The 22631-nt window shown below is 42.5% G+C and overlaps 1 protein-coding gene across 1 annotated transcript in view; it reads right to left on the bottom strand.

Moving 5' to 3' along the window:
* The window catches only part of PTEN (phosphatase and tensin homolog), an 86663-nt gene that overhangs the window by 45519 nt on the left and 18513 nt on the right, over nt 1-22631 (bottom strand). The window contains exon 2 of the mRNA XM_063435047.1: nt 4908-4992. Coding sequence (XP_063291117.1) covers nt 4908-4992 — 85 coding nt within the window. The remainder of the gene's footprint in view (nt 1-4907; nt 4993-22631) is intronic.

Genomic DNA, 22631 nt, shown 5'->3' with positions numbered 1-22631 from the left:
TGAAAAAATCTTAGACTAAAAAAAGAGGAAAATAAATAGCTAACCTAAGAGCCATCTTTCAGACAAGAAACCATTTCCTTAATGGCCTCTGAGTGTGCTGGAGGGCTGGTGAGTGCACCCTGCAACAGAACTGAGAGCACCCAGCAGACAGTTCTTTGAAGCAAAGCATATATATCCTCTATAGCCCTGAAAAATGTCAAGTTGGCGCTCTAAATTTAGATTTGTGCATGCAAATAATGCACCACGATCACCTGGAACGAATCCCAATCTGTGCATGCGTTCCACCACCAGGGCCTCCCAGCGTGTGCACAGAGCACATTTTTTCCATATGTGGCGACTGGCACAGCGTTAGTCAGAAATAAAGTTGGAACGCAGACACCACCGAAGCATGAAGAGAGAAGACTGAGGCTTGCCTTACCCAAAGAAGCAGAGTCCTCCTTGGTCTCAGCCGCTTCACCTTGCCCGTGGAAAATTTCAAATTGAATGCCAAACCCATCTGCCAAAGGTAGAGAACTGGGCAGATTACAGTTTTATAGTTTAACCTCCCTGGCGGTATGATTATGTCAGGAATTTTGTACCAAAAGCGGTACCATTTTTTTGCATGGAAATTTGGTGTTATGTATTGTAGGCCAGTAATTACTTTCTTAAACCTGACCAAAAGTACGCTCAGATGTGATAAAGTTCGAAACATAAAATCATGAATTATAATCTAATAAATAATATAATTTTATTCAATAATGTAATAAATAATGAAATTTGTCAAACAAAGAAAATTCAGTAAACATCCTGGGTGTGGTAAATTTTGAAACATGGGACTGCACATAGACCGACATCACAATCAGGGCAATGGAATCTGGTTTCCTTTCAGATTTTTTTTCCATTGCTATCTCGCTTTGAGCAGCAAACTACGCACATCCTTGTAGGTGCTGCCTTTTTTGCGGTTGGTGGGATGTAATCCATAAAGTGACGACCAATCAGGCGTTCTGGGTTGACAACGTCAACAGCACGACGTCCAGATCTGTTCACGGCCACTGATGCCGTTTGGTAGTTCACAAAAATCCACTCCGCCACCTTCCAGATAAAGTCAGAATGAACAAGAGGCTTGTCACTCTTTCCTCTATGCAGTATATAGGCATTCCAGAGGCATTGTTCCAGTAGATGCCTGAAGATTTTTTTGTAATATTTTTTTGTTGTTTCCGCATAGCCGGATAAAATGTCATCGCCTGATCAGCTCTATCGACTCCTCCCATGGTGGTGTTGTAGTCAATAACAAGTTGTGGCTTCATGACATCTTTCCCACCTCTTGTGTGGACCATGGCAGTGGAGGTGTTATGCACTGTACTCATTAGGCATACGTCTTTTTTGTCACGCCAACGCATTGCCATCATCTGTCCTTTCTGCCAGGCAACCATTTCTCCTGTTTTCAGTTTTTTCTTGGCAAACAGATGGCAGGTCACGTCGGTTGGCCCTAACGGTTCCATATCCATCAGTCTTGTGTTTTATCAGAAACTCGTACAGCTCAGGCGATGTGTAAAAGTTGTCCGTTGTCACACAATACCCCTGATTCAGCAATGGCTCAAGCAGTGTAAGGACTGATGACGTTGCCATCCCATAGCCGCTGTACCTGGGGTTGAATTGTGTTCCTTTACTGGTGTATATGACGGAATTCCATATATAGCCAGTGGCAGACTCGCAGAGCATATAGGATTTTATTCCAAACCGTGCTCTCTTGGATGCGATGTATTGAATCCAGCTGAGGCGTCCCTTGTAAGCCATCAGACTTTCATCAATGCTGATGTCTCTATCTGGCACATAGGCCTGCTGGAAATTTTTTAGGATCATTTGGTATACTTCCCAGATCTTCTTGAGTTTTGGCGCTGGATGTGTGGCTTCGTCAAATTCCTCGTTGTTGGTGAAGTGCAAATTCTTCATTATGAGGGAAAATCGGTACTCGGACATGATGGTGCCAAAAAATGGGGTTGCCAGCCATGTATTGGTAGTCCAGTACCATTTCTGCAGGGGTTTCCCCACCACCCCCTGAAGTAGTATTAGCCCCAGAAACTTCCAGATGTCCTCTTTAGTCACCGGTTTCCATTTTCTGTTCCTGGAAAACTTGCTATGCAGAGTAGCTGATTGCTGCTCGTTGTAGCGATTTGTCTCCGTGACAATCTTTTCAATGACGTCATCTGTGAGAAATAATTTTAGGTATGCCAAAGGATCATTGTGCTCAACGTCTACCTTCATCCCAGGTGATCAAGTAAACGGAAATCTTGGCGGCGGTACCTCATCCATACCGCAATCAATAAGGCACCAAGTGCGCACATCACTGAGCTCGGGTGCAGAATCGTCGCCACTTCTCTGGTCACTGTCAGAGTCGGATGACGAATCTTGCCACGAATCGCTATCGCAGTCGCTCAATTCTGCGAGGGGCTCTGTGTCGCTGCCACTCATCTGATCCAAACCCGCTTTGGAGATGCTAAAGTGACGCTTTGATGCCATGGTAAAAAATTTATTTTATGGGCAGAAATTACAGCAAAAAGGGCAGGCAGGGCAGTGTAGGATGATCAAATTTCAAATCTGAGGTGATACTGTGTCAAATCTGAGGTGATACAATGTAATCTGACAGGATTTCACTGTATCACCTAACTTTGTGTGTGTGTGTGTGTGTCACTTTTATGCTTGAAACATTTGAATTACCCGCCCAGTTCCGCCCCCATGAGGCTCTGCGGCTCACAGAGACGGAACCAGGAAGTCAGATGGAGGCATCCGCCGGGGCTCTCACCGGCAATCACAGCGCGGGGACATCGCTGGATCGCAAGGAGAAGGCAAGGAGACTCCGCTGCCAGCTCTGTTATCTACCCCGAGCGTGACTCAGGGTTACCGCTTCTGGCAGCGAAAATTAACCCCGAGTCACGCTCGGGAATACCGCTAGCCTGGTTAAGTATTAGGAGGGGCTTAACTTTTAAATTAGGAGGTGGCAATCCTGCGTTTTCCTGTCCAGACAGAGTGAATATCCCAGTTGTTGTGCACTGCCTCTAATCGGGGGGAGAGACATAAAAGCCTCCAATGTCTGAAGAACAGTTAAAAAAAAATATTAGCGTATTTGCTTACAGACAGAACAAAAGCATACAGGAACCACCAGCCCAATGACGCCGTTTAATATGGATGGCATTTTTGGTACCTTTGTTTTGCAACACTTCCTGTTTGAATAAGAAGGAAGTTGTTTAGACAATGCAATCTATCACATCTAGTTCGCAAGCCATTTGGTTATATGAAAATGTAAAACTGCTAAATGCTTAATAACATACTATGAAGACATTGTTGCAAAATAAAATATATGCGTTTTTAGATTATTAAGGAAAGCATGACATGGGTTTATAACATTACTCAATAACAAGTAGCAACATTTTGAACTCGGGAGAGAAATTAAAAAAAAAAGTTAAATTCATTAGATATACACAATTAAATCCCAAATGACAAGACAAAATATTTAAAAGGTTTTAGAACAACTTAGTTAACATCTGCGGTGCCATGTGTTTCAAAACACTACACATTCCACAAGTTAGCTGTCTTCCATGTACACTCCGGTTCAGTTGAAAAGCAAATATGAGTGATTGATATTCGGTTCTAAAGCAAATGCACACTGGCAGCACATTACATAGGAAAGCCCCATTGAGCACGTCAAATTACACAGAACCCAACCCATAGGATAACAGGAGAAATATTTCAAATTATGAAACCCAAAACAAGTTCATGGTTAAAGCCTTTGACTTGGTTACATGGTTAGAGGTCATGGGGACCACTGAGGGAAACAAAATGAATGAGTCAATCTAAACAAAATTATCACACCTTAATCACATAGAAGGCCTGGCAGATGAAATTCAAGGGTGTAATGCAAAGATATTGCAATGTATTTGTGAACTATTTCACACTATGATGTGCCAAGTGTTAGCAAATATAGTTGGGGAAAACACTGGAGCCTAGAACATTGTCACCTACCCAAGACAAGTCAAAAGCTTTATTCACTAAAATCTGAATGTCAAATTTCAATGTAGTCAAACTTTGATTATAGCCAAATTGAATAACCTTTCTAGATTTATTTGGGTCCATATTTTGCCAGATTCAGATTTGCAGTTTAGCGACTAAACCTCTAAATATTAGCTTAAAGGAACACTATAGTCACCTAAATTACTTTAGCTAAATAAAGCAGTTTTAGTGTATAGATTCTTCCCTTGCAATTTCACTGCTCAATTCACTGTCATTTAGGAGTTAAATCACTTTGTTTGTTTATGCAGCCCTAGCCACACCTCCCCTGGCTATGATTGACAGAGCCTGAATAAAAAAAAAACTGGTTTCACTTTCAAACAGATGTAATTTACCTTAAATAATTGTATCTCAATCTCTAAATTGACCTTTAATCACATACAGGAGGCTCTTGCATGGTCTAGCAAGGTATTAACATAGCAGGGGATAAGAACATCTTAATTAAACAGAACTTGCAATAAAGAAAGCCTAAATAGGGCTCTCTTTACAGGAAGTGTTTATAAAAGGCTGTGCAAGTCACATGCAGGGAGGTGTGACTAGGGTGCATAAACAAAGGGATTTAACTCCTAAATGGCAGAGGATTGAGCTGTGAGGCTGCAGGGGCATGTTCTATACACCAAAACCGCTTCATTAAGCTAAAGTTGTTCAGGTGACTATAGTGTCCCTTTAATTTCAATAGGACGACATAGCATCGAGCGTACTTATACAGTTTATCAATGTATCTCTAAGTAGTCATCTTCACATGAAGAAAATGGATATTCATAAAACTAGTTTATGCCAAATAACAGATCACAAGCATGACAAATTCTTAACATAGAAACACAAAAAACACAAAACAAAAAAAAGATATGCAAGGGACTTACCTCACTACATCATCTATATTATTTCTGTATACACCTTCAAGCCTTTCTGCAGGAAAACCCATTGCTATTATGTTTGGATAAATATCTGAGCACTTGAGTAAAGGAAATATTTCATTGTTATGTCGTGGAAAGTTTAAATTGAAAGAAAGGAAAGAAAATTCTACTTACATTAAATTAGTTACATTTTCAGTATTCACAACCATATGTACTTGCATGATAAAACAGAGCCGGATATTCATAATATAAACCCAACGCGTAGGATTTAAAAAAAAAATCACTCATTACCAAGAACACACTCACCTCTTGCGAGACAAGGTGACTAAATTCCCAATAAAAAACACTCACATTCTGGAAACCGTCTGCTTAAATCTAAATGTCTATCCCCGCTTCTTCTATAAGGCAGATATGTCAACCTCTCTGATTATGGCAGCCAAAGAATTATGGGAGTTTTCTTTCGGGGGGGGGGGGGGGAGGGGGGGAGTAACTCTCACAAACATCTAGCTTTGTTGGAGGGTTTTCTTCTACCCCACCAATCAATCGTCAGCCAACAGTGATATGCCATGTGAAAGGAATGAGGGAGGGCAGCATTTTTTTTTTTTTTAAACATACATTTGTTAGCAATTGTATATACACAAATCTACACATTTATATGACGAAATATACATTTTAAAATGCATTTAGTAAAAAAAAAAAAAAAAAAAAATACTCAAGTATATAAATGTCTGACACTTCCCTGAATGAATAAGAATGGCAAAAAGGTTGACATTGATAGATTTAACCCGAAGTGCCATGCAAGAGATACAAGTCACAAAACAGGCCACAGTGTCATGCAAAACAACCTCTCCTCCCCCCCCCCCCCTCTCTCCCAGTACCCCACACCTAAATCTCCTTTGAAAGAACTGAAGGCAAAAATACCAAAACAACAAAATGTTTAAACGACTAAGCTACTCTGGCAGCTGGAACCATGAATACGTTTTTTTAACATTCCTAAGTCAGAAAAGCAACCCTTTTCTCTGTTCTGCCCCCCAAATAGTCAAACTGTCACAATCCTATTTGGTGCACTATTTAGCATGAAAAACCTGTCAAACAGTAAAAAGGGATTTGAATCATTAGGTAAGTCGCACAAAAGAATCACATCCACTTATTGGATACATTTTGGCCTAAACTGGGTCTTCTCATGTTTCCCCAGCAGTGTAAGGTTCTGAGACAACAACATCGAGCATAGGTGGCTCAGAAAACTGGTTCAGCCAAAACACTTATCTGCCCGGTGCTTAAGTGAGGATCTCTTTAAATTTGTACTCTAGGTCTTGACAACCTGCCATCAGTACAATACATGACCATAGAAATTTGCAGAAGGGTTCACCCACCCCCACCCACCATTCTTTTAACAACTTTACTAATATAAACCAGTCAACGCAGAAAACAGAGGAAAGCAATCTTTAAAGCAAATCAAATGGTGCTGGGTAAAAATCTATATGTTCTTCATTTAGGTGTTAAATTGGAACAGGGTAGAAACTTTGTTCACTTAGCATGTAACAATTACACACAAAAAAAAAACAACAACCAATAAACAGTCAAAGAACCATAACCACTACAGCTTACAGCAGTAGTTCCAGAAAAAGGTGTCTGAATGGAATCCAAGTTTAATCTTTCCAAAACATTACAGATGTGCAAAAAAAAAAAAAAACTTTTCGGGTAACTAAACCCTCCCGCAAACATAGCAGATGTTTTCACTTCCAAATTATCTGCACACATCTTCCTAAACTTAAGAAGCAGTTATAGGCTGGGGACAGTCTAGAGAAGGGAAGGCAACCCTTTGGCACAAAGCAATCAATTACTGGGTGGTGAACTTTGGGTGTTTGAAAGTGCAGTTATTTTTGGCAGGGTGGGTATGATTTCAATATCTAAATGCACCTTTAGTCATTATTAAAGATGTACAAACTATACCACACACCAAAGTTTAATAGTGGTTATATGTAAATGACTACCCCCAATACTACCAAATATTGTCACTAACCATAATAAGCAACACTAAGAACACACAATGTATATCCTTGTAAAAAATAAAATAAATGAATACGAACTAGGAATTTTTTTTTTTTTTTTTTTAACAGGCAGCACAAATTTGATCGACGTCTCCAGATCACTGCAAATTGGGAAAGTTGTCTACACCGGAAAAAAAGTTTATTTAGGAGTCAAAAATAAGACCACAGATACATGCCAAGTCACTAGGGATCGATATTCTCAGCAATATCAGTATCGGCCTATAGAGATACCGATATTGCCAATAATACATACCAGGACCGTCAGGCCCATTACACAGCAAGCGCTTACTTACCTTCCCAGCAGCTCCCCTGTATAAATCTCGCAAGTCCTGCGACCGTCAGAGCATTGCCACAGGTTACCGTGGCACGCTGGCCGCGAGATTTACACAAGGAAACTGCTAGGAAGGTAAGTAAGAGCTTGCTGGGCCCCCGCTGCACAGTCCATGCCACCAAGGAATGCTATATCCCCCCTCCCTGGCTAGGTAACAAACAGGGAAGGGGGACGACAAAAAAATAAAAATAAAATTATAATATACATATATACACATATATATCCCCAAATGAAATACCTACAGAAAACACACTCACTACACACACACACACTGCATCCACCACACACACACACACACACACACACACACCCTGTCTAAACACACTGCATCCACTATATGTGGCATATCTATTTTGTGCCTTTACCTTTAGAAATATATAGTTTATTTTTTCAAAATGGTAAATGTACAGAATATCGTTAAGTTATCGTCCATCAGCCTGAAAGTTCACAGATTATCGGTATCAGCTCTAAAAAAAATAATTTTTAATTTTTTTTTACATCAATATTGGTCGATCCCTACAAGTCACCATATGTTAGATAAAAGGTCAGGTGCAAGCAGTTCCATATAAAGCAAGCCTAGCATTCAAATTACTTTACACAAGTTTCATTCATTGGCTACAGTAACAACTAAATGCAATCTTTTGCTATATTACCGGTTAGAGGACAATTTTAAAAAGTGAAATCAAACATTCACATACCTTGCAGATGCAGGACATAAAATACTGTATTAACTAATCTAATGCGCATCTTTTTTGTGAAAATAACGTTTCCAAAATTTGAATGCGCATTAGATTCAATAGCGCATTACATTCAGGGCAAAATTCTAATTTTTCTGGCGAATTTCATTCCTTAAAGAAGGCTTAAAACAAAGAACAAAGAATAGATTTAACATAGAACACTTAAATTGAAATACCATCAAGGTTACTATGTTAAATCTATTCTTTGTTTTAAGTCTTCTTTAAAGAATGAAATTCACCAGAAAATTTTGAACATACATACAACATTGTGCTACAATGAAAATGTTTGTGATATAACATAGTAACCTTGATGGTATTTCAAACATTTTCATTGTAGCACAATGTTGTATAGTAGAGTCTTGTATAAATGCACATTAACATTCGTCAGCAAAAACATTTTTCAACTTCCAAGTTTCAAAAATTGTAGTGCGCTTTAGATTTGAGGGTGTATTCTTTTCTAGTAAATACGGTCGATTTGGTTATTGAATCTATTTTAGTACACAGGCAGTAGTGACTGAGCCATTAGAGGTGTGGGAATTTCAAAAGACTGTAATGGATAGATTGACTGCCCCAAATTACTTAGTACATTTTGTGCTTATTGCAGTGCTTGACAAATTTGCATGGAATCTAAGAGCCAGTTAAAAAGTTTAGGAGCCAGTTTTTTCAATATCAAAAATACAATTCTTAAAGGGACACTAGTCACCAGAACCACTATAGCCTAATGTAGTTCTGACGTACATAGCCTGTACCAGGACACTTTTTAATGTAAACACGGCCTTTGCAGACAAAAGGTAGTGTTTGCATTGCTGTCTAGTAACACCTCTAGTGAGTCACTCAGACAGAGCCTCTAGAGCTTACTGGGTCAGCGTGCAGCACCTACATTAATGTCATCACCGCTAGGCGTCCAGTGGCACAGGCAAGTATTTTTTTTCAAAATGGTAAATGTGGGTGCCGCCACACAAGAGTACAGCATTGAGGTTATGGGTGAATTCTACGAGACCGCGGGGGATCCTCCATAAACACAGCCAATTCTATGCAGCAGTCACTGATGACGGCTGCAGGGATTGACACGTAGGCCCTGCCTTGTGTCAAAGAAAATCAGCCTATTTAGAAATAGACACACAAAGTAGTCCTTACTTTGTCTCTGTATATCACTTGACTGGATTGGGATTTCAGTAAAATTCCAACACAGTCAGGAGTATGTCAAAGATTCCTTTAAAAATAAATAAAACTCATTTTTCAGAGGGGATGACAGTGCAGCTTTAAATCCATTTATATATAAATATTTGTACTTCAAAAGGCATCATGCATACTAGCTTTAATAAAGATGATTATTACTGTTTAGAATTATTTTTTAGGAAAAGCATTGCAGTAAGTTAGTCAATACTGGAATTTATCCGTTTAGTCTATAGGTTGTTCATGACATGAACATTCCAGATTTCAAATATTATGTAGGGCCTTCACTGAACAATTGAATAGCATTTGCAGAGCAAATGTATATATGGCTTTGTTAGAATATACAGTGACCAATTCAATAGACAAACTAAATGCCACGTAATTAAACTTTATAAAGAATTTTTTAAAAAGCAAGGGATTGGGACACTAACTTTAATCTTAGGACATAAAACCAAATCTACGCAGAATATAAAAAAGTTATAATATGACTTATTGCAGATTATAAAATATGTATAGCATACTGGCAAGTTTTACCACAATAAAAAAAAAAACTTATTTGGTATTAAACATTTCCACTATATTTACAGCTCTGTTATTATATCCCGAATCTTCAAATCTGGAATTCATTTCACTACAAAATAATACATTTCTATTGGGGATAACTGTATTTTGGGGGATGGGCGGCTTGCACATTTGTAATGCAGTAGTTATAAAATTGGAAAAACTGGTGAGCATAAGTGCTCAATATCTATAATTAGCAGCAAATCACCAACAAGGGGTTCTCTCGACCATTGTGAAGTGGATTGTAAAGATAACAGACAGGAGATGATCAGCGCTTAGGATTATGTATACATACGATACAGATATTCTTCGTATATGAATCTATAAGTACAAAGCAAGAAACAGGTTATGGTGCAGTACAGTAGATGTTTGTGAAGGGAGTACAAATGGGCAAAAGTGCACACACTTTTTAGAGCCGTCTCAGCTCTATTATGAAGGTCTGGACGGAATAAACCCCGTCTATGGATATAGGTGGAGGGGTCTTTGGTGCTTGTTTTCAGGATGGGAATAGGTATATGTGAAAAAAGATAAAATAGGAAACCCAGTGGTATAGAATATACAAACAATTGGTATTGGAGGAAAATATCCTACTTATGTCACCCAGAGCAATGTCCTGCTCTGGTATGAAGAACTTGAGGTAGAACAACTCCCACATAGGGATATATGCTGGAACCAGAAGGATGATGAGGGCTGTATGAAGGATGTACCTCCACAGGTGATTTATAAGATAGGTTAATAAATTAATAAAGCTGGAAACAACAGCTATACAAGTAAAAACAAAAACTGTGCATAAAATAAGTACTCACTTAAAGGATCACTATAGGTTCAGGAACACAAACATGTATTCCTGACCCTATAGTGTTAAAACCACCATCTAGTTCCCCTGGGCCCCTCATGCCTCCATAAATATAGCACAATCTTACTGTAGGCAAGCCTGAAGCTGTAAATCTGCATGCTGTTTGTCTCAGAAAAACAAGCAGTCTGCTGACATCAGAAGTGGTAGCCTGATCCAATCACAATGCTTCCCCATAGGATTGGCTGAGACTGACAAAGAGGCAGATCAGGGGCAGAGCCAGCATGATTCAAACACAGCCCTGGCCAATCAGAGCAAAGTTCAGTGTCTGCATGCAGAGGGAGGAGACACTGAATGTTTGGATGCATTCTAGGCAGCCATGACCATGGAAGGATCTCTAACAGCCATCTGAGGAATGGCCAGTGAAGTTACAGGTGGAGTACATCTTTCATACAGCCCTCATCATCCTTCCGGTTCCAGCATATATCCCTAGGTGGGGATTGTACCACCTCAAGTTCTTCATACCAGAGCAGGACATTGCTCTGAGTGATGGAAGTATGATATTTTCCTCCATCAATACCAATTGTTTGTAAATACTATACCATTGGATTTCCTATTTTGTCCTTTTTCACATATACCTACTCCATCCTGAAAACAAGCTCCAAAGACCCTCCAATTATATCCATAGACAGGGATTATTGCGTCCAGGCATTCATAATATAGAGCTGAGACAGCTCTAAAAAGTAGGGATCATCAACACAACAGAACTTTCCCCCTACAAAATAGAAATTTCAACAGAAACTTCCTAGCTAACTCACCAACAGGCAAACAAAACGGAGTAGCGATACTACTGCACAAAGCATGCCCCCTTATAGTGGACAAAACTGAAGCAGACCCACAAGGACGGTATGTAACGGCAGCAGGGAAAATAGGCACCCAAAAATACGCCTTTACCTCGATCTATGCCCCAAACACCCCCACCGCATCCTTCTGGCTGGCACTACAGGCACACCTAGCACTGTTCTCCTCATACCATCTGGTAATAGGAGGCGACTACAACGCCGCCCCATTCCCAGCGATAGATAGGCATAGGACTAGACGCCAAACGTCAACCCGGGGACACACGGCAACCGCTGACAAACTTTTTCAAGCCTTCCTCACACGCACACACCTAGTGGACGCATGGAGGGCCCAACACCCGACCTCCCGGGATTACACATTCTACTCCCATCCACACCAATCCCACTCACGTATTGACTTATTCCTGACCTCCCCATCTGTACTACCCCTGATCAAAACCACAACTATAGGATCAATTACATGGTCGGACCACACTGACATCTCACTCACCCTCGACCCACCAAACACGGCCCGTCGATGGCAATGGCGCCTGAACCCTATCCTATTGCATAACCCAGCGATCAGAGAAACCACTTCTCAGGCCATCACTGACTATTTCATGCTGAACCAACACTCGGTCACCTCACAGGGGACACTATGGGCGGCGCACAAGGCAGTAATCAGAGGCACATTAATAAGTCAGGCCACCCACCACAAGAAAACGCCTGGCCCAACTCGAACAAACCCTAAAAGAACTCCGATCACTAGAAGTCACCTTCAAAACACAACCCTCACCTGACCTAAACACTAAAATACAACAACATCAGGCAGCCATTAAAGCCTTCATGTCAGCGGACGCAGCTAAGGCCCTACAGTGGACTCGCCAGCTCTTTTACGAGAAGTCCAATAAAGCGGACACCCTACTCGCCCGCAAACTAAAACGTAGAGCAGAACACAAAAAAATTACAAAAATCCACACGAGAGAGGGAAAGCCGCAAGAAACACCAGATCAAATAGCGAAGATAATCCAAGAATACTTCGCTGAACTTTACGATCATAGCCCACAACACAGAGGTGACCCTACACAACTAACCACCAAGATTAATGAGTACCTAGACTCTGTCACCCTACCCTCACTAACACTGGACGGAGCTAACCGACTGTCCGCAGATATCACGACAGATGAAATAGCAAAAGCACTCAAAACACTAAAACCAAATAAATGCCCGGGCCCGGATGGATTTTCAGGGCTATATTACAAAACCTTTGCGTCGACCCTACTCCCGCACCTCAGCAACCTTTACAACTCACTCCTAAAGGGGGACCCCCTACCCACGGACATGCTACAAGCGAACGTATGCCTCCTACCGAAACCCGGAAAGACCCACCTAGACCCCGGACACTACAGACCGATCTCCCTGCTCAACGTAGACGTTAAACTATTCACGAAAGTGATGGCAGAAAGACTCAACCCCCTCCTTCCCCGACTTATCCACCCAGACCAAGTAGGGTTTATCCCAAACAGACAAGCTGGTGATAACACAAGACGCCGAAAAGGCATTCGACAGACTGCTATGGCCCTTTCTATTCGCAACCCTACAGAAATTCGGCTTCCCAACACCCTTCCTGAACGCACTGCGAACCCTCTACTCCTCCCCCACGGCCACCCTTCTCCTACACTCAACAACAGCCCCCTCTTTCCAAATAAATAACGGCACGCGACAGGGATGCCCACTCTCCCCCATCTTATTTGCCATCTCCCTCGAACCACTACTCCAAGTCCTGCGAAACCACAAGGAAATCCACGGAGTTCGAATCAGAGACGAAACCTATAAAATCGCGGCGTATGCAGATGATGTACTTTTGTCAATCACAGATCCGCTGAATTCTCTACCACCTCTGTCCGCAGAGTTAACAAAATACACACACATTTCGGGATACAAACTCAACCTGGAAAAAACCGAAGCCCTCCCGATCCAAGTAGATCAATCCACCCTCCAAACCCTTCAAACCAGGCACCCATTCAAGTACCAGCCCACAGCCATTAAATACCTAGGGATCACTCTTCCAGCGGACCTCACGCATACCTACAAATTAAATTACGCACCCCTACTGGCAACAGCTGCACAAGACCTGGAAAAATGGAAAGACATGTCGATCTCATGGATCGGCCGAACGACCTCAATAAAAATGAACCTCCTCCCGAGGTTCCTATATCTCTTCCAAACCCTCCCAATCCCGATACTAGCTTCTGATTTTAAAAAGTTACAGACCAAAATAGACAAGTTCATATGGGCTGGAAAAAGAGCACGTATAGCCCGACGAACACTTTACATCCCAAATAGACAGGGTGGCCTAGGACTTCCCAATAAAGCCCAATACTTCCACGCAGCACAAATAGCACAGACAACTCAACTACACGCCGCTCCTGGCCTAAAGAGATGGGTCGACCTAGAACACGATATATTTGGCTCCGATTTTCCCTCCCTCATCATCTGGCTCCCAAAAGAGGCCAGGCCACCAACCCCCACCACATCCCCAGCCCTCCTCACCACGATCAACATATGGGATAAAATCACCAAAAAACATGACCTCATCTCCCATCCCTCCCCATTAATGCCCATCCTCCGGAATACTCAGTTCACACCAGGCATGACCCCGAAAGACTTCTCCCGCTATGAGGACAATGACCTGACCCGCATTCACCAATTCTATAAAAATCAACAGATCTTACCCTTCTCGGAACTACCCCAACAGACCCCCTTCACGACCCATGACTTCTTTCGATACTTACAAATCCGCAGCTACATAGACAAACCAGCCCTACAGAAAGCGAGCAATACTCCCCTCACTCCACTAGAGAAAGCATGTAGCAAGCAACCACTCGGTAGAGGACAAATATACAAATATCAACATTATACTCCCTATTAAGTAAAAAAACAAGGGAAGGCGCTATGCCATACATGGCTGCCTGGGAGAGAGACTTGGGCCCCATGGAGGACCAAAGTGACTGGGCGGATATTTGGGAAGCCACAGCAACGGTATCGATCTGCGTCAACCACAAAGAGCAAGCGTACAAAACCCTTCTCAGATGGTACATCACACCGCTACGCCTGAAACAAATGAAACAATCAAGACAATGATCTATGCTGGAAGGGCTGTGGGAACAGAGGAACATACACCCACATGTGGTGGGAGTGTCCGAGTGACCACACTGTAGCAACATATAGCGCAATTAGCCACACAGGCACTACACACCATAATCCCGCTAGACCCCTGGCTGTGGCTCCTGTCCAGACCTCTTAAAAATATCTCAAGGGCACAGAATAAACTACTGGCCAAGCTGGCACTAGCCAACAGGCGAGCGATCGCAGAAAAATGGGGAAGCCCAGACATCCCGCCCCTCACAATCATAAAACAGAAAATCAACGAAGCAATGCAAATGGATAAGCTAACAGCCTTAGTCCACGACACCACCAAACATTTCGACAAAATATGGGAGCCATGGATCTTTGAATTTACGACCCTATCAAACGCCCCATCAAACGGGTCAGACCAGGTGGGTGGGAGCTCCCAACGAGCAACAACACAGATCTAAGACCCAACCCTCACACCCAACCAACGAGGCCCCAACCAGAACACACATAAAGATCACAGGTAGGATAACAAACTACTCAGACTTAACACCACCCAACCCCGATAAAACCACCCCCAGGACCACTCAAGCCCAGACATTCCCCAAAATCAACTAGTTGTTCCTCAACGTGTAGACTGAAATATCAAAAAGCACCAATCATAATCCACAAATCTTTTTTGAAAAATGTAGTTTTGGCATCAATATTAATTCATATGCCTTCAGGAGGGGTTTCCAAAAACGAGCTCCCCAGCTGTTGAATTACAACTTCAAATGGTGGATAGTAAAACGCTATAATCTGATCTAAACCTGTCAAACCAAAAAAAAAAAAAGTTGTCACATACAATTACAACTATATTATGTTATTTTTTATTAAAACACTTTTTACATATGTTGGTGGGGGGGGGGGGGGGGGGGTGAGGGGAGAACACTTTTATATTTGTAGTAAATATAAATATAAATATAATATAAATATAAATATTTTATACTTGTAAGTAACATTTAAAAATTTGAGTTGGTGAAAGATATACCCTCAGGGTACCATGTGGAATACTCAAATGTGCTAGGAGCCAGCAATAACAATGTTAAACTTTAGCAGAAATTAAAACATACTACACAAACTAATCAGTCATTCAGAGAACGTTACAGTGCCAAAGGGGTTAAATATAGCCACACCAGGGACTATAAAGGGGTGCCTGTTCTCAGCCATCGTGCAGACTTTCTGCAGAATCTCCCTTTCCAGACAGTGAACACTTTGTGCTCCAGCAGCCATATTTAGGCCAAGGAAAACGCCTATGGTATTTTCAGCATAGGGGACATATTCATGGGGTTTGCCAAGCTCATTTCTGAAGTGACTGTACTTGAAAACAGCACTGCTATATTCTCAACTTCAAATCCCAGAGCAGGAAATAATCCTTTTTGGCTACAAACCGAAATACAATGTTCATCGAAGAAAGCCTATTTTAGTCCCCCGCATTTAACACTGGAGTGCACAAAGGATGTGATGTCAGAGTTCGACTGCACTCTGAACACAACCAGAGCTTTACAGTTTCACTTGTACTTTATTTAACCAGGTGTTCTTTTTATTTTAGAACTAAAACAGTGACTCCTAGAATTTTACTATAGGACTCAGGGGGGAGAGAGAGACACACACACACACACACACACACACACACACAGAACCCAAGAATTTTAAACAGTTTAAGAAACCAGATTTCTAATGCACAAATTAAAGGCTCCATTCAGGACTGCCCATTGCAAATTCAAGCTGGTTGTTGACAGTTGGACGTGCCATAGAAGTTTAAATTGATCCTATGTACCATGAAAACAAAGTAGTTTTCCTGGCGCGATTAGGTTAATAGGTCCCCCCCATACCTCCCCCCTGGCAGGGCTGAAGGGGTTAAAACCTATGCAGAGCGTGAGGTCATCCAGTGTCAGATAACGGACCAAAAAGTCTGTTTGGATTCCAAAAGCGTCCCCAGTGGCTGTCTGGTAGACAGCCACTGAGGGCAGACTCTGGAACGACAATGTTTTACATTGCAGCACTAGGTGCTAAAAGGGACACAGCTGAAATGGTCTGGGTGCCTACAGTGTCCCTTTAAATCACTTCAAGAACATTTTCAAATGCAACAGAAGCAGATTTAAAAAATAAATAAGAGACAGACAGAGACAGACAGACAGAGACAGACAGACAGAGACAGACAGACAGAGACAGACAGACAGAGACAGACAGACAGAGACAGACAGACAGAGACAGACAGACAGAGACAGACAGACAGAGACAGACAGACAGAGACAGACAGACAGAGACAGACAGACAGAGACAGACAGACAGAGACAGACAGACAGAGACAGACAGACAGAGACAGACAGACAGAGACAGACAGACAGAGACAGACAGACAGAGACAGACAGACAGAGACAGACAGACAGAGACAGACAGACAGACAGAGACAGACAGACAGAGACAGACAGACAGAGACAGACAGACAGACAGACAGAGACAGACAGACAGAGACAGACAGACAGAGACAGACAGACAGAGACAGACAGACAGAGACAGACAGACAGACAGAGACAGACAGACAGAGACAGACAGACAGACAGAGACAGACAGAGACAGACAGAGACAGACAGAGACAGACAGAGACAGACAGAGACAGACAGAGACAGACAGAGACAGACAGAGACAGACAGAGACAGACAGAGACAGACAGAGACAGACAGAGACAGACAGAGACAGACAGAGACAGACAGAGACAGACAGAGACAGACAGAGACAGACAGAGACAGACAGAGACAGACAGAGACAGACAGAGACAGACAGACAGAGACAGACAGACAGAGACAGACAGAGACAGACAGACAGAGACAGACAGACAGAGACAGACAGACAGACAGAGACAGACAGACAGAGACAGACAGACAGAGACAGACAGACAGAGACAGACAGACAGAGACAGACAGACAGAGACAGACAGACAGAGACAGACAGACAGACAGAGACAGACAGACAGAGACAGACAGACAGAGACAGACAGACAGACAGAGACAGACAGAGACAGACAGAGACAGACAGAGACAGACAGAGACAGACAGAGACAGACAGAGACAGACAGAGACAGACAGAGACAGACAGAGACAGACAGAGACAGACAGAGACAGACAGAGACAGACAGAGACAGACAGAGACAGACAGAGACAGACAGAGACAGACAGAGACAGACAGAGACAGACAGAGACAGACAGAGACAGACAGACAGAGACAGACAGAGACAGACAGAGACAGACAGACAGACACAGACAGACACAGACAGAGACAGACAGAGACAGACAGACACAGACAGAGACAGACAGACAGAGACAGACAGAGACAGACAGAGACAGACAGAGACAGACAGAGACAGACAGAGACAGACAGAGACAGACAGAGACAGACAGAGACAGACAGAGACAGACAGAGACAGACAGAGACAGACAGAGACAGACAGAGACAGACAGAGACAGACAGAGACAGACAGAGACAGACAGAGACAGACAGAGACAGACATATATATATATATATATATTACAATGCTAAACAAAAATCTGCACACCATTCAAGCCATAAGACTTGCTTTTCCCACAGAAATCCCAAATCTGCAGTGATGTTTCAACCGCAAAGGATTCTGGGTGGGCATATGCAAATTAGTTTAACAAAGAATCACATTTTTGCCTCATTCCATTTTAAACATGGATTCCTTTTAATTTGTGTTTGCAGTATACAACTGCTTGGAACACAATTTAGGAAAAGATGCAAAATCACAATTTTCCCCCACCATAACCTATTTGGATTTTGCTTCCCAAGCACTACCAAGCCTCAATAAGCAAACCAGTAACCAACCTCATGCTGAAGAGTTGCATTAACAACGAAACAGCTGTCCATGAGTGGTTCACTGGTTTTGCATCTTTTCCTAAATTGTGTTCCAAGGAGTTGTATAATGCAAACACAAATTAAAAGGAATCCATGTTTAAAATGGAATGAGGCAAAAATTTGATTCTTTGTTAAACTATACACACATATACATATATATATATATACACACACATATATATATATATACACATACACACACACACACACACATATATATATACACATACACACACACATATACACACACACACATATACACACACACACATACACACACACACACATATACACACACACACATATACACACTCAACTCGCCAACTCATTGTCGTGGTGCAGTAAGATTTCCAGTGCGGTTCCATTTTTATTTCTTTTATCAAATAATTTGGGGTGAGGTCTCTCCTTAGCACTTAAACCCCACACTACTCCTGATGTACAGATAATACTACCATTTAATGTTATCAAGTGCTATTCCCCTGACATGATAAGGTAACAAACATAAGGCTGTGTGCCTTTTCAATGGTTGCCCATTGAGTGTGAGTATTAACCCCCCCCCCCCCCCCCTTAAAGAAGAAAAAAAAACATGCATCTGTTCCAAACCTTCATGCTTTTAGATTATGTATAAACAGTTGTCTACATCCCGGGCCCTTTGTAGCACCTTAGAACAACAACAACAGACTTAGGTCATGCCACCAGCTAAATATGGCAAATGACACATAGCTACAGTTGCAGGTGATCCCTGCAGCAACAGAGGTGCTGACAAGGTCAGCCATGTTTGTGCTTTAGGAAAAGATGTCAGGAACTTGACAAAATTGATTTTATACATCTGAGAAAAGAGGAAGTGATTTCAGCACTGTTACTCATGGCACACAGCAATCCAATCTAAAGAGACAGTAATATTTATACAGTGTGTGTACAAGCACCATAGGAAAAGTGCCAGTGATCTACTAGACAGGTCAAGGGCACATTTATGCAATCAATAGCATACTTACTAATCAGACCCATTACTCTAAAGCAATCAAAAGGGACACTACAAGTACAAAAACATGGCTCCTGTTTCTATGGCAATGTAAATAATTGTAATTTGAGAAATGCAATGTTTACATTTCACAGTGAAAATACCTGTAGAGGCCATCAGACGGACAGCAACTAGAGGTACATCATCCTTCACACGTTCAGAAATCGAAGGTCTTTATGTTTAAGATTACCATGGCAAGAATAACAAGCACATGTCTATGTGAAGCATAGTGAGGTGGTGGCTCTGAATCTGAAACAAAGCAACATACCGTATTTATCAGCGTATAACACGCACCTCATTTTCAGAAGGAAATCTCCCCCCCCCCCCCATAGTATTCTTCTCCCCCCCCCCATAGTATTCTTCTCCTCCCCCCTCCCATACTATTCTTCTCCCCCCCCTCCCATATTCTTCCCCCCCATCCATAGTATTCTTATCCCCCCCATCCATAGTATTCTTATCCCCCCCATCCATAGTATTCTTATCCCCCCCATCCATAGTATTCTTATCCCCCCCATCCATAGTATTCTTATCCCCCATCCATAGTATTCTTATCCCCCATCCATAGTATTCTTATCCCCCTCCCATAGTATTCTTATCCCCCCCCTCCCATAGTATTCTTATCCCCCCCCTCCCATAGTATTCTTATCCCCCCCTCCCATAGTATTCTTATCCCCCCCCTCCCATAGTATTCTTATCCCCCCCCTCCCATAGTATTCTTATCCCCCCCCTCCCATAGTATTCTTATCCCCCCCCTCCCATAGTATTCTTATCCCCCCCCTCCCATAGTATTCTTATCCCCCCCCTCCCATAGTATTCTTATCCCCCCCCTCCCATAGTATTCTTATCCCCCCCCTCCCATAGTATTCTTATCCCCCCCTCCCATAGTATTCTTATCCCCCCCTCCCATAGTATTCTTATTCCCCCCCTCCCATAGTATTCTTATTCCTCCCCCCATAGTATTCTTATTCCCCCCCTCCCATAGTATTCTTATTCCCCCCCCTCCCATAGTATTCTTATTCCCCCCCTCCCATAGTATTCTTATTCCCCCCCCTCCCATAGTATTCTTATTCCCCCCCTCCCATAGTATTCTTATTCCCCCCCTCCCATAGTATTCTTATTCCCCCCCTCCCATAGTATTCTTATCCCCCCCATCCATAGTATTCTTATCCCCCCCATCCATAGTATTCTTATCCCCCATCCATAGTATTCTTATCCCCCATCCATAGTATTCTTATCCCCCATCCATAGTATTCTTATCCCCCATCCATAGTATTCTTATCCCCCTCCCACATCCATAGTATTCTTATCCCCCTCCCATAGTATTCTTATCCCCCTCCCATAGTATTCTTATCCCCCCCTCCCATAGTATTCTTATCCCCCTCCCATAGTATTCTTATCCCCCCCTCCCATAGTATTCTTATCCCCCCCCTCCCATAGTATTCTTATCCCCCCCTCCCATAGTATTCTTATCCCCCCCCTCCCATAGTATTCTTATCCCCCCCCTCCCATAGTATTCTTATCCCCCCCCTCCCATAGTATTCTTATCCCCCCCCTCCCATAGTATTCTTATCCCCCCCTCCCATAGTATTCTTATTCCCCCCCTCCCATAGTATTCTTATTCCCCCCCTCCCATAGTATTCTTATTCCCCCCCTCCCATAGTATTCTTATTCCCCCCCTCCCATAGTATTCTTATTCCCCCCCTCCCATAGTATTCTTATTCCCCCCCATAGTATTCTTATCCCCCCCCCCCATAGTATTCTTATCCCCCCCCATAGTATTCTTATCCCCCCCTCCCATAGTATTCTTATCCCCCCCCTCCCATAGTATTCTTATCCCCCCCCCTCCCATAGTATTCTTATCCCCCCCCTCCCATAGTATTCTTATCCCCCCCCTCCCATAGTATTCTTATCCCCCCCCTCCCATAGTATTCTTATCCCCCCCTCCCATAGTATTCTTATCCCCCCCTCCCATAGTATTCTTATCCCCCCCCTCCCATAGTATTCTTATCCCCCCCCTCCCATAGTATTCTTATCCCCCCCCCCCATAGTATTCTTATCCCCCCCCCTCCCATAGTATTCTTATCCCCCCCCTCCCATAGTATTCTTATCCCCCCCCTCCCATAGTATTCTTATCCCCCCCCCTCCCATAGTATTCTTATCCCCCCCCTCCCATAGTATTCTTATCCCCCCCCTCCCATAGTATTCTTATCCCCCCCTCCCATAGTATTCTTATCCCCCCCCCTCCCATAGTATTCTTATCCCCCCCCCCCACACACACACACACACACATTTATACACACACAGATACATACATATACACACACACACACATCTTTTTTTTAATGGGGGATAGACAAAAACACACACAAAGGGTTTATCTTAAGATAACTAGAGTTCGAGCCTAAAATAGGTGGAGTAACAGTCTATTGCAGGGTCACCAAGTGAACCACAAGAACACACTGACAAACAGATAAATATTCTGTGTTGCAGTGACAGAGCAGAATTTTAAGCACAAGGGCTGCTGACCTACACATTCTGAAATCATGACAGTCTCAAACATTTCTGATCATCTGTCATGCAATTTGTTCTCTTTATTCTTAAAAAGGTTAATCCAACCGTAAGTGTTTCAATAAAAATGCTGATATAGAGATGGAGTAGAAGGTTTATATTTCACTTTCTAAATGCAGCCCAATCCTCTTCCGCCAACATCACTTCCCCTTAAGGCAGCTGGATGGGCGTGCTGCCATCATGCTGTGTGTTAATAAAATACGTCCAGTATTCACAGCTCTGACATTAGCTGCCTGATGACACCCCAAATACCCCATTAGAGGTAGAGTTTCACCTCTGAGAACCTTCTAATGAAACAAAACACACTCCAAGCAACATGAACACTTCATATCAGACAATTGGTCATGGTGTTTGGAGTAGCCCTTTAAAACAGATACTTAATACACAGAAAAACCACAATACAGTTTAAGATGAAATACAGATGTTAATTTCTAAAATTATATTCTAGCTCAGGGGTCCTCAAACTTTTTAAACAGGTTGCCAGTTCACAGTCCCTCAGACACTGTTGGGGACCGGATTATAAAAAATATGAACGAATTCCTATGCACACTGCACACTGATGCATAAGAACATAAATACACAGACACGCGCGCACACAGGCAGACA

This window comes from Pelobates fuscus, chromosome 10 (genome assembly GCF_036172605.1).
Source record: "Pelobates fuscus isolate aPelFus1 chromosome 10, aPelFus1.pri, whole genome shotgun sequence".
Classification (NCBI taxonomy): Eukaryota; Metazoa; Chordata; class Amphibia; order Anura; family Pelobatidae; genus Pelobates; species Pelobates fuscus.
Note: the sequence above shows the minus strand (reverse complement) of the source record. Positions and strands in the feature narration are given on the sequence as shown.